Source organism: Orycteropus afer, unplaced genomic scaffold (genome assembly GCF_000298275.1).
Source record: "Orycteropus afer afer isolate SDZICR_OR568_19922 unplaced genomic scaffold, OryAfe1.0 scaffold00455, whole genome shotgun sequence".
In the NCBI taxonomy this organism is placed as follows: domain Eukaryota; kingdom Metazoa; phylum Chordata; class Mammalia; order Tubulidentata; family Orycteropodidae; genus Orycteropus; species Orycteropus afer.
In genome coordinates, this window is record NW_006922042.1 from 619,067 (window position 1) to 634,990 (window position 15,924).

Consider the following 15,924-nt stretch of genomic DNA (forward strand, 5'->3'; position numbering starts at 1 on the left):
TCCTACTTCCATAGTGATACTGCCTCAGAAACCCAAGGAGGGGTCGCTATGAGTCGGGGCTGACTCGACGGCACATAACAACAACAACAACAACAAATTTTCATTTAATATTGTTGTATAATTTTATAAAACATTTTAATAGTCCCAAAGTCAAAACTATAAAACAAGATACCTTAAAAAAAATTCTAGATTCTATCCTTGTCCTCTCTGTTCCTTCACCTTTCACCTTATAAGTAACCATTTTTATTGTTTTGATTTTACCTTTTTCTACAACATAACGAAATACATACATACATACAATTATTTACTTATTACTATATTCCCCTCCTTTATTATATAAAAGTATCATACTTCCTGTTCTGCACTGCACTTTTTCAATGTGGCTAAGACACTCTCTTCAGCTCACCTAATTTACCTCCCAGGAGCTACTGATAGTGACCCCTCATTTTCCTTGAGACACTCTCTTCCTAAGCTACAGCGACACCATACTTCCCCCTACATTTTCCTCAGTTTTCAGCAGCCAGAATCTCTTTTGGGAACTCATTTTCCTCTACCTGATCTTTAATGCCTTGCATTCCCTAGGGTTTAGTCCTTGGTCCCAATTCTTTTCACTCTGTACTCTTTCCATAGGCAGGACTTCTCTCCTCTCCAAATCAATTGCTTACTCAAAATAACAACCTTGATGTCTCAAAGACACTTCAAATTCAACATGCCTGTCATGGATTGAACTGTGTTCCTGCAAAGTATGTATTAACTTGGCTAGGCCATCATTCCTAGTATTTTGTGGTTCTCCTTTCGTGATTTACCCTCTATTTTGTGATGTGTTGTAAAGCCTAACTTCTATATGTTAATGGAGCAGGATCAGTGTGGGATGTGTAGAGTCACACCCTTACAAGAGGATATGACTGAAGTCCCACCACTACTTAAGTTACACCCTAGCTTAAGTCACACTTTTTATCTTAGAAGAGATGAAAGGAGAGAGAAGCAAGCAGAGAGGTGAGGGACTTCACTACCACCAAGAAAGAAGAGCTGGGAGCAGAGTCTTCTTTGGACCCACAGTCCCGGCACTGAGAACCTCCTAGACCCAAGGGAAGATTGATGCTAAGACACATGGCAATCTCCAAGGTACTCCTGGCCCACAGATATGAAAGGAGACAAAGACATTCCCCTAGAATTAGTGCCTTGAATTCAGACTTTCAGCCTCCTAAATGGTGAAAATAAATTTGTTTGTTAAACCCATCTACTTGTGATATTTCTGTTATAGAAGCTATAGATTACTAATAACTAAAACTGAATCATCACTTCCTTTAACCCTTTTAACTTTGCTCTAAACAGCACCAGTTATAAATAAAAATCTTAAGTCATCTTTAACACCTCTCACTCCCTCAGCCCCTTTATCTAATCAATTAACAAGATCTGTCAATTCTACCATCTAAATATTTCTCAAATTCATCTTCTCCCCATTGCTACTGCTACCATTTTATCATGAGCCTTACCTTCAATGACACCAGACTCTTACTTTTCCTCCTATCTTACAGCTACACGCCTTCCCAATGGGTTCATTTTCTTCTACCCGGCCACGAAATGCTGGAGTTCTTCAAGGATAAGTCCTAGGTTCTTTCTTTCTCTTATTATATTTGGAACTCTCTCCTTAGGTTAACTTCACCTCAGCCATTGTTGTAAATACTTTATATTGACTATGGTCTCCCAAATTTACATCCCACACCTACACTATATTTTAAGGTACACTACTGCAAACTCAACAGGCTACTTGACTCTCCACTTAGACAACTGGATCAACTAAAGACAATTTAATTCATTAGAAACGAAACTTGATACCATGTCCAAAAATCAGATCTCTATTTCCTTTATCCTCCATGTGGTAGTCAAGGTTATGCGTCAACTTGGCTGGGCCTGGTTTGAGTGGCTAGGCAGCTGGATATAGTATTCCTCGTGATGAGACTGGTAATCAACTCCATGGTGGAATCTATTGTGAGCAGCTGAGTAGCTGCCTTAGGATCTGCTCCCAGTATAGAAGGAGAAGCTTTAGGACTGGTCAAGGAGCTCTGGTGGTATAGTGCCTAAGGCATTTGACTGCTAACATGAAGGTTGGTGGTTCGAACCCACCAGCCCCTCTGTAGAAGGACGATGGGGCAATCTGCTTCTGCAAAGATATACCACCTTGGAAACCCAAAGGGGGTTGCTGAGTCAGAATTGACCCAATGGCAGTGAGTTTGATTTTCTTTTTAGTTAGAAATGGTCTGTAGCTTTTGGCACACTTGAACCCTGCTTGTAGGCAAGTCGTTGTTCAGCAGGCTGCCATGTTGTCTGCTCATCTTGGGACTCTTACTAGACTTGAATCAATAGCCTTCCATGTGATTTGGTAATATCTGGACTGTGCCTTTTTATTTGTCAACCTTGGGTTTGTCAGCCTCAGCAACCAGCAGCTACCTAAGTGAAAAGATGCCTCCAGCTTCAGTGGGCTAGGAGCAAGAGGCAGAGCTGAAGCCCAAGGTCGAGGGGTTTTCACCCAGCCCGAGCCTGGCACTTTGAACTCGGACTTCTAGCCTCCAAAATTCTAAAAGAATAAATTTCTCTTTCTTCAAGCCACCCCATTTGTGGTATTTTCTGTTACAGAAGCTTGAAGTAACCAAAGCACTCCATATCCAATACATCACTAAGTCTTGCTGCTTTTATCTCCTAAATATCTCTGGAATTCGTTCACTTCTTTCTATCTCCATCACCACTAGCCTAGTTCATGTCATTCATGCATTCATCAAAAAAAAACAGGCACTGTTTTAGGTACTGTGGGAGCATGGCAAAGAACAAAACAGACAACCCAGCATCAGGGAGCTTTTAATCAAGAAGAGACAGTGAATAATAAACACCTGCCACTCCTCGGAAGGAAGATGGAGTAATCTACTTCTATAGCGATACTGACTTCGAAACCCAAGGAGGGGTTGCTATGAGTTGGGTCCAACTCGACGACACATAACAACAATATTAGATATGGAAGAAGGTTGGGCAATCTACTTCCATAGTGATACCGCCTCGGAAACCCAAGGAGGGGTCACTATGAGTCAGGTCTGACTCGACAGCACATAACAACAACAATAACAACATTAGATTGTGATAAACACTCTGAAAGAAAATAAAGCATGATGAGGGGATAAAGAATGTGAAGGATAGAGGACTGTGTTTTGATGAGTGTGGCCTATTCAAGAAAGTAACATCTGAGCAGAGACATGTGCAACACGAGGAAGCAAGTCATGTGGACCTGTGGCCATCAGGAAGAATGGTCTAGGAGAAAAAAACCAAGTGCAGAGGCCCTGAGATGGGAACCTGCCTGGCCTGCCTGACAAAGATGCCAGGTGGTCAGTGTGATTAGACGACATGAAAGAGAAGAAAGTGAAAAGGTAGCCAGGGTCAGATCAACTCTGTAGGCCGCAATGAGGACACTGGGTTCTATGTGATGGAAGCCCTAGAAGTTTTGAGTATGGGAATGATATAGCCTGATTTACCTTTTAAAAAGACATTCTAGCCGCTAAGAGGATGATGATGACAGTAAAAGGGGAGGTGTGGAGCCCAAGGAGGAGTCTTTGTTGGGGAGGGCAGGGGAACAAGAACAAAACTAAGTCATACATATTAAACAGAACTACAGAGCATTTTAGCTCCACTTTCACCTTGTAAGAACATTTGCATTTTACAAAGCATTACATTCTATTCACTGGGGCTGTTGCTAACCCCTAAGGCAACTCAGATTAGAAAAAGAAGCCCCTTCCTATGTGCAGCAGCAGCCCCAGAAAATCTTGATGAGTTGAAAGCTGTCTCAGCTGACTACCCTTATGCATGCAGTGAATGATGTGTGTAGGTTCAGTTAGCCATAGGTAGCTTCGTGCATTCAAAAAACAAAGGAAGAGAAAAAGAGAAAGAAAAACAGTTTTCACTGAAAGGAACTAATTTATCTAGATAATGGCTGGAATTTAAAAAAATTTAGATTTCAAGAATATTACATTTGGGTATATATTAAACTATGAAATATACAAATTGGTTTCATCCCTCTTCATATAAATATTCCAGAAAACCACTGCCTCAATGGTTATACTTTGGGCTCATTTCTTAAGTGAGGGAGCTGCATCCTTTGAGTAACTTCCTCCCATCTCTCAAATGAAAACTGACACACCAATGGGTGACATTCACTAGTCTATTTTCCTTTGTTTCTTCTTTCCTGTTTGCTAACAGTTTTTAAGTGAAAATAGTTCTTCTAACTATACAATTTGAGGCAACTTGAGGTTTTATGCAGTCCTACCCCTGGGACTGCAAGCTTTTTGGTCACTGGTGTTGAAAGGGTGTTTTTAGTTCTGATCTAAGGTACTTCCAAGAACATCCAATTCCTTCAGTTGTGTGCAGAGTGAAGCAAACAGAAGCTCTCCTGAGGACATTACAGTCCAGGCAGGTGGGAGACTCACCAGGTGGTTCTGCAGTCTCCTAATGTGCACCCCTATGACCACCACATGGCAGCACTCCCAGGACTTGCCACCTGACTGTGATCTTTAAGAAGAAAGGAGGCTCATGCCATCAACAGAAACACACATACTGGTCAGTGCTGGATGTCCTTCACTTCCTTCAGACACACGCTCAGTTTTCCTTCAGGGATTCTTCCCAAACCATAGAAGGAAGCTGAAGACTCTGATCCTACTGTCAGGTGGCCCCAGTGTCAGCTTGAATGCCAGTCATACTTTCTATTCCACTCATGGCAATTAATACTCACTTCACTTCAGGAGACTCACTCATCAACGAAATGCTCCCAAAGTGAGAAGAGAGAGAACAATTACTTCGATTTTTCACGCTAGACTCAGTCCATACCTAATGGCCAGATTAACTCCCCTAACTCTCACCTCGTTCCCTGCCATCTTCATTCTCTGTTTATATAGTGGTGGCTCCTACAGTTGTCCCAAAATTAATGTATTTCTCCCAAATGAGAGTCAAAAAGATAGACAACTGTGGTTCTCATGAAAAAAATCCCAACTAATAGAAGACAGAAAGCTCTCCCCCAGCATGGGGGCTTCCAGGACCTAGATAGCCTGCCCTGCTGATGGGCCCTGGTCCTGAGGGGCCCTCATTGATTTGTATAGACATGACAATGGCCTCTAACAAGTCTTCCCACTTCAACTCCAGCATGCTTTCCACCTTGGTTGCAGTGTGAGCTTTTCAGAATGTAAACCTGGGCATGTGGCCAGAGTATTTCAAACTCCTCAGTGGCTTTCATGTTAGTGGCTTTTTGTATTTTTTCAGTGGCATTTTGTATTTTCAAATACAAATCAAATTCTGTGACAGGGTCCATGGCTGAGTGTGACATGGTCCTTGCTTTTCTCTCCAGTTGACTCTTACACCGTTCTCATGGCTCCCTGTCTCAGCTAACTGGCTTCCTTTCTCAGGACCATTCCTGAGAACTGCCACTCCCAATGCATGAAGTAAGTTCTCTACATCCTCAAGAGACCCTCTACACCCTGCAGATCCTCAGAGAAGCCTTTGCTGACACTGCTCTCTCCTATTGTATGTTCTCATAGCACTTTTTATCTTTCCTTCCTGGTACTTTTCAGAATTTGTAATTTCATGGCTTTGTGTGTGCTTAGTTTATTAGCACCCATCTTTCCCACCAGACTGTGAGCTCCATAAGTGCAGGACCTTGGTCTCTTTCCATCCAATGTGCCACCAGTGCCCAGCACAGCACTTATCATGTACTAAGTTCTAAGGGGCAAAAAAGCAGTGAGCAAAAGTTTGAACCTCAATCGTCTGGGAGTCTGAGCTTTAACTTAAACGGCTCTCATTTCCCAACTTCCACGATACTTGCCGCTCACATTAGTCTCTCTTTCTGATGACTTCTTCTTAGGCTCCATCACAGATTCCTCTTTCTTAACCTACCTGGCAATGCTGATGTTCCCTGGAATTCCAGACTTTGCCATTTTGCCTCATTTAGTCAGCTCAAGGCTTCATATGTCATTTTGTAGTGATGACTTCCTGACTCTCTATTTGAGTTGCAACCCATCTATCTTATACAGCTGCCCACTAGCTATAGAAGCCGTATAATACCACCTGAGTATTTTACTTCTATCTCAGAGGACAGGCATCCTGTACCTTACTCAGCCTATACTCTTAACAAACCTGCTCCCCCTCCTGTGTTTTTCTGCTTCCTCATGAAGGTAAGTGCCTTTATCCAGGCCCTAAGAACTTCTTCCCCAGATTACTACAGTAATCTCTGCAAAGTTTCCCTCTCTAGTTTTGCCTCACTTTAAACCTATCATCTACAATGTTTCCAAAGTGCACATTCTTATGAAATTTAAATTACACAAAGACTTTATGAATATATTCTTTGTGAAAAGTTGAAATATTGTAATTAATAATAAAATCCCCTTTCACCACTTCATTTTCAATATTCTAAATATAGCTACTATTACCAGTCAATGTGTATCCTCCTAACCTTTTACTCTGTACTTATATGCATATTATACATATAAACAAAAATATAACATACATAATTATCTTTAAACATGAGTGGTGTAATATCATAATGTTGCTCTGTAACTTGCTTTTGCTCTTAAGGTGCCTTGGAGCTCTGTCCACACCAGTGTGTTCTTCCTTTTTAACTGTGGCAATGTATGCCAAATAAGGACACACCACAGCTTCTTTAGCTATTCATTTATTGAAAGACAAATTGTTTCTGATTCAGACCATTTCTCAAGTATAAAGGACTGTATAATTCTGCTTAAATCCTTTAATTATTCCCATTCATCCACATCCACATTGTTATTGTTGTTTGCCATTGAGTCCATCTCGACCCATAGCAACCTTATAGGACAGAGTAGGACCATCCCAAAGGGTTTCCTAGGTTGTAATATTTACAGAAGCAGATCACCAGGTTTTTCTCCCATAGAGCCACTGGGTGAGTTTAAACCATAGACCTTTCAGTTAGAGGTCAAGGGGTGAACCGCTGGACTACCCTCCAGAGCCATCCATGTTGTTGTTATGTGCCGTTGAGCTGGACCTGACTCATTGCGACCCCTCCTTGGGTTTCCAAGGCGATATCACTACAGAAGTAGATTGCTCAACCTTTCTTCTGAGGAGTGGCTGGTGGGTTTGAACCGCCAGCCTTCTGGTTAGCAGTTAAGTGCCTTAAGTGCTAGGCTACCAGAGCTCCCATAGCCATCTATAGGACAGTTCAAATATCTTAAAATTGTACCAAAGCATTAAATAATGTGGCCCCTACCTAGCTTTTCAATCTCATTCCTTCTTGACCTTCTTCCCTTTCCATATATACACCCTGAGTTTCAGCCAGAAGGAATTATTTGTAATTCCTTAAATACACTATACTTGTTGAGAAAGCCCATGTCTGGGAGCTTTAGTTTCCCCTTCCCTACCTTCTCTTGAGGACTGAGAACTCTGAAGAAAAATTCTCAATCAACACCTCCAAAGTACATCTTCCTCTTTAAAGAACCAGACTGTTACCTGTAGTGACACTCAGGCACTTCAGTCCCATCCACTTACCCAGAGAGGAACCTCTGGGACTTTCTTTCTCTATCTTCCAGGGCTCTTCTCCTTGCTGCAACAGGGAGATGACTTTAGGCTTGGAAAATGAGGGTCCTGCTTATAGACAAAATGGGAAAAAAAAAAAAGATTTGGTTTTTGCAGTGCAGTGAATTACTTAAAATGGCTCTTCTAGCCATTGTCTTCATGACTCTTACCAGATGACTGGGTGGGAGTATACACATGTGAGGTGCTTCTGGCCCAACAAGGGGATTGGATAGCATGCTAATAATGTAAATAAGACAAAATAGGGTATATGGAACCATAATGTGGGGAAAGGTAGTAAGAAGGATCTCATTACCATCAAGAAAGAAGAGCAGGAGTAGAGTATGCCCTTGGATCTGAGAGCTCCGTGGCAGAGAGATGGCAGCAGAGGCAGCAGAACTAAGAGACTAGCAAAAGACAGAGCAGTGGGCTTCCTGGCCCGTGGAGTGAGAAATCTGATTGCCTTTGGGTAGAAGCCTTGCTAGAGGAGTGTGGTGTCTCTTTGGGCACCTATCAGCAAAGCTTACAGGGCTTTGTAGCACTGGCCAAAGAAGAGCAAAGGCTGAGGCCAGAGAGAAGCATGACTGCAGCACTGCTGAGAAAAAGCTGTTTTGACCAAAGAATTGTATCCTGAGCATTCCTGAACCTGAATGGTTGCCTGTTATAACCTGTTACTTCCCTAATAAACCTCTAATCTTGAGTAATGTCTTGGGGTTCTACGCGGCCACTGCAATGAATTACTGAACCTAAGAGAGAAATAGAGAGTACTGCGGGAAGGATGGTTGGTGTCACAATTGGTAAAAAGGTTTGAGGACGGTCGGACGGCTGACTTCAGCTTCAAAGCAATCAGCCTGGGGCTGATGGTGATTCTGTCTTTCCCTCGTGAAGTTAAGGTTCTCAGAAGATGCCACCCCCAAGTCCTTTTTGGTAGTTTTCCTTGACATAAAGAGGTATGGTAGTATTTAGTTGCAGATCTTCAGTCAGTAGAAAAATAGAACTTGGTGGGAAATTGAAAGAATAGTACAAAGGGCTTCTGTTGGGTGCTCAAGACTGTGACCCCATAATGTGTGAGGGGATGTGTTAGGGGAAAGACAAATGACTTATATGACATGATTATGTTATAATTAATTGCAAGACAGAGAAATTTGGCAAACATGCAGCTTTGAGTAACAGGTACCATTAGCTTTGTATAGAAGGGGGAATATGTTAAATGTACATTTGCAAACAAGTGTCTAAAGAAAGGATTATATACACGAGGAAAAATGATCTGATTCCCTTTCAAAGATGGCAGCAGTCACCAAACTATGTGTTATGAGCCAAATCCAAGGCACTCTTGTTTATGTATTGCCCTCAAGAAAAGAGCTGTTAAAAAAAGAAAAGGAAGAAAAACACTACTGAGAGAATATGTGGCCCTCAAAGCTTAAAATATTTACTATCTGTCTCTTTGTAGAAAAAGTTTGCTGATTACTGGCTTAAATAATGTTCTTCTATCTAGAAAAGGGAAGTGGAAAAGGCAAGTTGCAGGCCTGAGAAGTTAAATAAACTCTCTATTAAGAAATGAGCAATCCAACCAACTACACAGCAATCATTTTAGGGATATGATGCTGAGCCATGAAGAAATTTCTAATGTTTGATTGTACAGAGGGAAGGGGATGATTATCAATAGCACTCTCTCCATTCTCATACATAGGGTAATTCTATGTCAATAAGGGGGAATATGTTTTTATATTTATTTGTAAAGATCCTATAAGGGGCAGTCTATAACAGAACTCCACCAAAGTTTTTTGATGACTCATGGTTTTTATCCATGAGGTATTGAGACAATCCAATTTCTGACTTCTGAATCTACAGAGGAAACTTTTCCTTACCCAACGAGACCAAGTTGCTATAGTTCTCCAGCATCACATCTCGGTATAAGTTCCTCTGACAAGGATCCAGCTTTCTCCACTCATCCCTAGTGAAGAGTACAGCCACATCCTTGAATGTCACTGTCATCTGTAATGATAAGCCATTCAAGTTCATCCAGACTATGCAGCACAGAAAATGAAGAAGGTGTCAGTTAGGGGGAGGCAGGCAGGCTATTCATGAAAAGTTTCTGATGTCATTCAAGGTTCTGAAGGTTCTAAGTCATTTGATTAATGAATAATCAACCAATGGCAAATATAGACTGAGCAGCATTAAGTATGAACCAGGCATTGCTAAACACTGTAAGAGATGCGTAGTTATTAAGACCATTAGTGGGAGTGTTAATTAGAATAATCTTTCTGATGGTGATTCAAAAATTTATAATATAATTTTAAAAGACATTTCAAATGTGCATGTTCCTTAACCCACCAATTATTATATTTGTATAGTAATAGTGCCCAAAAATGTAGATACAAGGATATTTATTATGGTGTTTGTAATAGCAAAAAATGGAAACAACCTAATTAACCACAGATGGAGGCTAGGTTTAATAATTCATGGCATTACCTGTATGACTGTGAGATTACTCAAACTTAAGGACAGTAATAATTAAAATAGCTCTCATTTACTAAATGCTTTCTATGGGCCAGGCACTATTCTTAGAGCTTTATATTAATCTTTAGTTTTAGCTTTATTTAATCTCCACAATAACCCCGTGAAGTAGTTACTAATATTATTTCCATATTACACATAAGAAAATAAAGTCATTGTGAGAGTAAGATATCTGTCTAAAGCCACAAAGCAGGTCAATGGTAGATCTGGGATTCCAATTCTAGCAGATATCCAAGGTTCCATTCTTAATCACTTTACAAAACTGTCTCGCAGTGCCTAATTCGTAGGGTTAAAAAGTAAATGTACTTAAAACTGTGCCTGACCATCTGATTCACTAAAAGTCCGTATGTTCCAAAGCAAACCAAATCCACTGTCATCAAGTCAATAACTAACAAATCCATATGATTAAATAGCATGTAATGATTAAGTTCTTTGAGGAAACTTGGTGGCACAGTGGTTAAAACACTTGGCTGCTAACCAAAAGTTTGGTGGTTTGAGCTCACCACCTGCTCCAGAGAAGAAAGGTGTAGCAGTCTGCTTCTGAAAATATCAGAGTCTTGGAAAGTTCTACTCTGCCCTACAGGGTCGCTATGAGTCAAAATCAATTCGACAGCAACAGGTTTTTTTTTTTTGTTTGTTTGTTTGTTTTAATGATCAAGTATCAAGTCTACATTTTTAAGATCCAAAGACATCCACGCTAATGTTGTTTTTATTGCTAAGTGCTGCCAAGTTGGTTTCAACTCAGAGACCCTACGTCCAGCAGAATGAAACAACTGCCCAGTCCCGCACCATCCTCACAATCACTGCCATGCTTGAGCCCACTGTTGTAGCCACTGTGTCAACCTATCTCACTGAGGGTCTTCCACTTTTTCGCTGACCCTCTATTTCACCAAGCATGATATTCTTCTCCAGGGAATGGTCCCTCCTGATAACATGACCAAAGTGTAAGAGACAAAGTCTGGCTATTCTGGCTTCTAAGGAGCATTCTTGCTGCACTTCTTCCGAGATAGGTTTTCAGTCTTCTGGCAGTTCTCTTTGCCAACACCACAATTCAAATGCATCAATTCTTCTGCAGTCTTGTTTACTCCTTGCCCAGCCTTCACATGCACATGTGGTCATTGCAAAGACAATGGCTTGGGTCAGCATGCCTTAGTCTTCAAAGTGACATCTTCGCTCTTTAACACTTTAAAAGGGTCTTTTGCAGCAGATTTGCCCAATACAATACATCCTTTGATTCACTGATTGGTATTGATTGTGGATCTAAGTGAAACAAAATCTTTGACAACTTCAATCTGTTGTCCATTTATCATGATGTTGCTTTTTAGTCCAGTTGTGAGGATTTTTGTTTTCTTTATGTTGAGGTGTAATCCATACTGTAAGCTGCAGTCTTTATTTTTCATCAGTAAGTGCTTCAAGTCTTCTTTGCTTTCAACAAGCAAAGTTGTGTCATCTGCATATCGTGGATAGGACATGACATTGTCCATGATAATAAGTGCAAAAACTAGGGTATATATCATTATGTTTAATTTGTTCCCATTTGTGCAAAACATAAATAAGTGTGTATATGTGCACAGAAAATGATTCTGAGGGATGTGCATCAAAGGGGTGACAGTGACTCCAGATGGTAAAATTAAGATTGATTTTACTTTCTTCTTTATGTGTGTACTTTTTATTCTCTGAAACCTTTACCATGAGCATGCACAATATTTATAGGAGCTCTGGTGGCATCCTGGCCCTCAAAGAACATACAATTCAATTGACAAACAAGAAAAACATAAGAAGTAACTGTTCAATTATTTGAACAATAAAAGAAAAATGTGTAGCTGGATAGACTGTATGGAGCTCTGGTAGAACAGTGCCTAAGGCACTTGACTGCTAACCAGAAGGCTGACGGTTCAAATCCACCAGCCACTGCTCAGAAGGAAGGTTGGGCAATCCTACTTCTGGAGTGATACCACCTCGGAAACCCAAGGAGGGGTCGCTATGAGTCGGGGCTGACTCGATGGCACATAATGATAACAACAACAGTTCAATCCTCATTTTATAGATGAGAATCACAAGATCCAGAGTATTCAAGACCACAAGTCCCATACTTTATAGAGGCAGGACCACGACAAAAGTTTTTTAACTTGTAACTGCAGTGTAGTGAATTGCTTAATATGGCCCTTCTAGGCATCATCCTCCATTTTGTGGAGTATTGTAAATCCTAGTCTCTGGTGGTGTAATGGATAAGGCACTTCATTGCTAACTGGAAGGCCAGCAGTTCAAACCCATGAGCTGCTCCGCAGAAGGAAGACTGAGCGATCTACTTCCATAAAGATTTACAGCTTGGGAAACCCAATGAAGGTCACTATGAAACAGAAATGACTTGATGGCAGTGAGTATGTTTTTTTTTTTTTTGGTATATGCCTGCTTAGGGTGGAATGCATCTTGAGACCCGCTTTTCTGGAGGATGTGATTCAAGTCACTACCCTTAGATTCCCTGAGGGTATATATAGGGAGGTTTTGGGAAAGTTTGCTCTCTTGCTCTGGTTCCACATTTGGTTCATCATCATCTCACCCCTGGACTTGACACTATCATCTGATCCTCTGATTTGGGTTCACCAACCCCTGCAACCATAAGAGTTGGGAGAATCCTCCAAACCTACTCACAGACCTGGGACTTGCCTGCTTGCCAGCCTCCCAGCCTCCCAGCCTCCCAGACCTCCACCACTAGCATGTGAGCCATTTCCTGGTAGTTCATGAGTTCTGTGAAACATTACAGCAAAGTGCAGAACCTTAAGGCAGGATGGAGAGTACTGAGAGGAGGAGGAAGAGTTGAGGTCAGACATGATGGAGTGGCATGGCAGTTTGGAAAAGTTGGACATCTGGGACATCTTTACCCTCCGCCTCACAGGGACTGGCCTTGTGCTGATCTTTCTAAATTATTCAAGCAGCAACCCAGCACTTTCTATGGTCTCTGTAGTCTTAAACTTCTCATCATTGATTTTTATACATATGTCCATGAAGTGCTGTGTCTGGGGAGCAGATGAGGTTATGAAGAATTTCATATAGGATACAGTCACATACAGGGATGGAAAAGATTCTGGCCAAGAGAATAGCTTGGCTCCATAGGAATAGATGAAAATGGTTTAAAAGAAAGAAGAACAACCCAAATATGAAAGAGCACACCCTGGCTTTCACCTCAGAAGATCAAACACTTCTTCATTTCATGGGTCCATAGGCAATGTCACACTGCAGAAGAGCTCTGATAATACCTGGGCTGGATCTGCCCTGTGTTCTGAAAGATGCACTTGAGGCTGGATGATTAATGGGCATGAATTCATAGCCCAGAAAACATACAGACTTGAATTCAAATGCTTTGACTTCTTTGAGTCTCCAGTTCCTTGTAATTAAAATGAGAATAATAATTGCTGTGACCGTGAGAAATAACAAATGTAAAGCTCTCAGCACATTCCCAAACATGCCAGATATGAAATAAACATAAACTATTTTATTAGTTGAAGAATGAGTAGAGGACAAATATATTCTAGGTGCTAGAAATATTGTATAACTGTATCTACAGAAGTTACTATTATTTTTAAAACAATAACATACTTCACCAACCACATATTGAGCATCCACCATATGCCATACCCTGATCTAAGCACTTTCCATGTAGTAATTGTTATGATCCTCTCATCTTTCTTATGAAGTAGGCATGATTGTTGTTATGGGCTGAATTACGTCCCCTAAAAATCTGGACTGTAAATCCTAACCCCTATGCCTCTGGTCGTATAGTGGTTAAGGTATTAGGCTGCTAACCAAAAGGTCAGTAGTTCGAATCCACCAGTCACTCTACAAAAGAAAGATGAGGCAGTAAAAATTTATAGCCTTGGTAATCCAATGGGCATCACTATGCATTGAAACTGACTCAACAGCAGTGAGTTTGGTTTTGAGTTTTTTATACCTCTGGAAGGAACTCTGGAGGTACAGTGGTTAAAGCATCTGGCTACTAACAAAAAAGGTTAGTTGTTCAAACTTGCCAGCTGCTCTGTGGAAGAAAGATGTGGCAATATGCTTCCGTAAATATTTACAGCCTTGGAAACCCTATGGGGCAGTTCTGCTCTGTGCTACGGTGTCACTGTACGTTGGAATCTACTCAATGGCAGTGGGTTTAAACTGTGAGAAAATAAACTTCTATTTTTTAAAGCCACCCACTTGTGGTATTTCTGTTAGAGCAGCACTAAATAACTAGGTAGTTGTTATTCCTTTTTTACAGTGAAAAAAACTGGAGCATAGAGAAGTGGAGTTGTTTGTACAAGGTCCACAAATGGCAGCAGGGGAGATGGGTTAAAAACCAGGCCTGCTGGCTTGAGATCCCCACTTCCTAACCACTGTGTACATGGCCTCTCCACTACCTATATCCCATGACCACCCCTGTGGTCTCCTGAGGAGTCTTCCATCTGCCCCTGAACTCAAGAGATTGCTACAAACTGTGTTCCCTCCAACATGGCTCTGGCATTGGCTAACCTGGGCATGGCCCCTCTCTACTCCCATGACATGGGAATACTGAATTATTTCCAGTTAAAAATAGTTTTTAAGTGAGTGGTAAAAGCAAGAATGTAATTCATAAGGTAAAGAGGCAAAACAAATCTAAAACTATGGGTTGGAGAGGAGCTCTGGTGGCATAGTAACTAAGGCATTTGATTGCTAACCAGAAGGCTGGCAGTTCAAACCCACAGTCACTCCTCAGAAGGAAAACTGGGTGATCTACTTTCATAGAGATACTACCTTGGAAACCCAAGGAGGGGTCGCTATGAGTCGGCTCCAACTTGACGGCAGTGAGTTTTGAGTATGCGTTAGAGAAGCCTGGGGAAGGTATCAAGATCCTCAGAGGTGGAAAGAAAAAGAAAAGCGTTTTTGCCAAGGGCAGGGAGGAAGACATGCTGAGTGAAGGAGGCAAGACCAGAAAGAAACTTTTCCAAGCAGGCATGTTTATTTTGTCCCCAGTGATATAAGACATATAGGAGCTTACCTGTCAAATTAGCAATCACACAATGGATTGAGATTAATGAACAAGAATGTGTATTAGGAACTAACTAAATAAAAAGAGAAACACTAGACATGGATAGGGGATGAATAAGCATTCCTCACAGAATCCACCAGCCAGCAGGGTAGACCAACTCCTCCTTGGGAAAGGAACCTGGGCTCTAGATCCTGGAGAAGACTGTACTGGGGACAGAATTTTAGGAAGAGGGTATTTTTGGAAAACATTCATCCATGGGAACTGAAATAGAAATGAACTCACCTGAGGCTTTGCGTCTCTTTGTCCCGTAGCCATGTCCTCTTGCTGGGCTCTTCCCCTGAGGATGGGAGGAGTGTCCAGAAGGTGGATCTGAGAGAAGAGAAAGGGAGACAGAAGGAAGCCACTTCTGCTTTCTACCCCTCAGAAATTAGCAGCTCCGAAATCCTTACCATAAGCTGGGTGTAAGCAGAGGTGCCCTTAGAGAGGGGAGTCAGAAGGAGCCAGGAGCCAACAGGATCAGAGAGAAGGGCTATGGACATCCTGGCCCAGGCCCCAACCCTTCGTCTGGCTCAAGAAGTATCCAGAAAGCAAGGCTTTGGAAAAGGACAACGGACTCTCTCAGCAGAAGCAGCAACATGCCAAGCCCTGTTTTACATGATTTAGTCACTGTAGCACCAGTTGGCATTGTTAGCATCCTCATCGTTTAGAAAGGGAAACTGAAGACAGTGTGAGTAGTTTGTCCTGAGTTCATACTGCCACTAAGAATGGTAACAGGATTCCAATCTAGGCGGGCTGCTCCTGAGCTCTGTTCCTCACTATGTGACAAATGA

General features: G+C 41.5%; 1 protein-coding gene across 1 annotated transcript in view; it reads right to left on the bottom strand.

The window, feature by feature from the left end:
• The window catches only part of LOC103208551 (zinc finger protein 354A), a 25,085-nt gene extending 9,676 nt beyond the window's left edge, over positions 1 to 15,409 (bottom strand). The window contains exons 1-3 of the mRNA XM_007954254.1: positions 15,377 to 15,409; positions 9,438 to 9,564; positions 7,546 to 7,641 (exon numbers count right to left, since the gene is read on the bottom strand). Of these exons, the coding sequence (XP_007952445.1) occupies positions 7,546 to 7,641; positions 9,438 to 9,564; positions 15,377 to 15,409 (256 nt within the window). The remainder of the gene's footprint in view (positions 1 to 7,545; positions 7,642 to 9,437; positions 9,565 to 15,376) is intronic.
• Between the last annotated feature and the right edge of the window lie 515 nt (positions 15,410 to 15,924).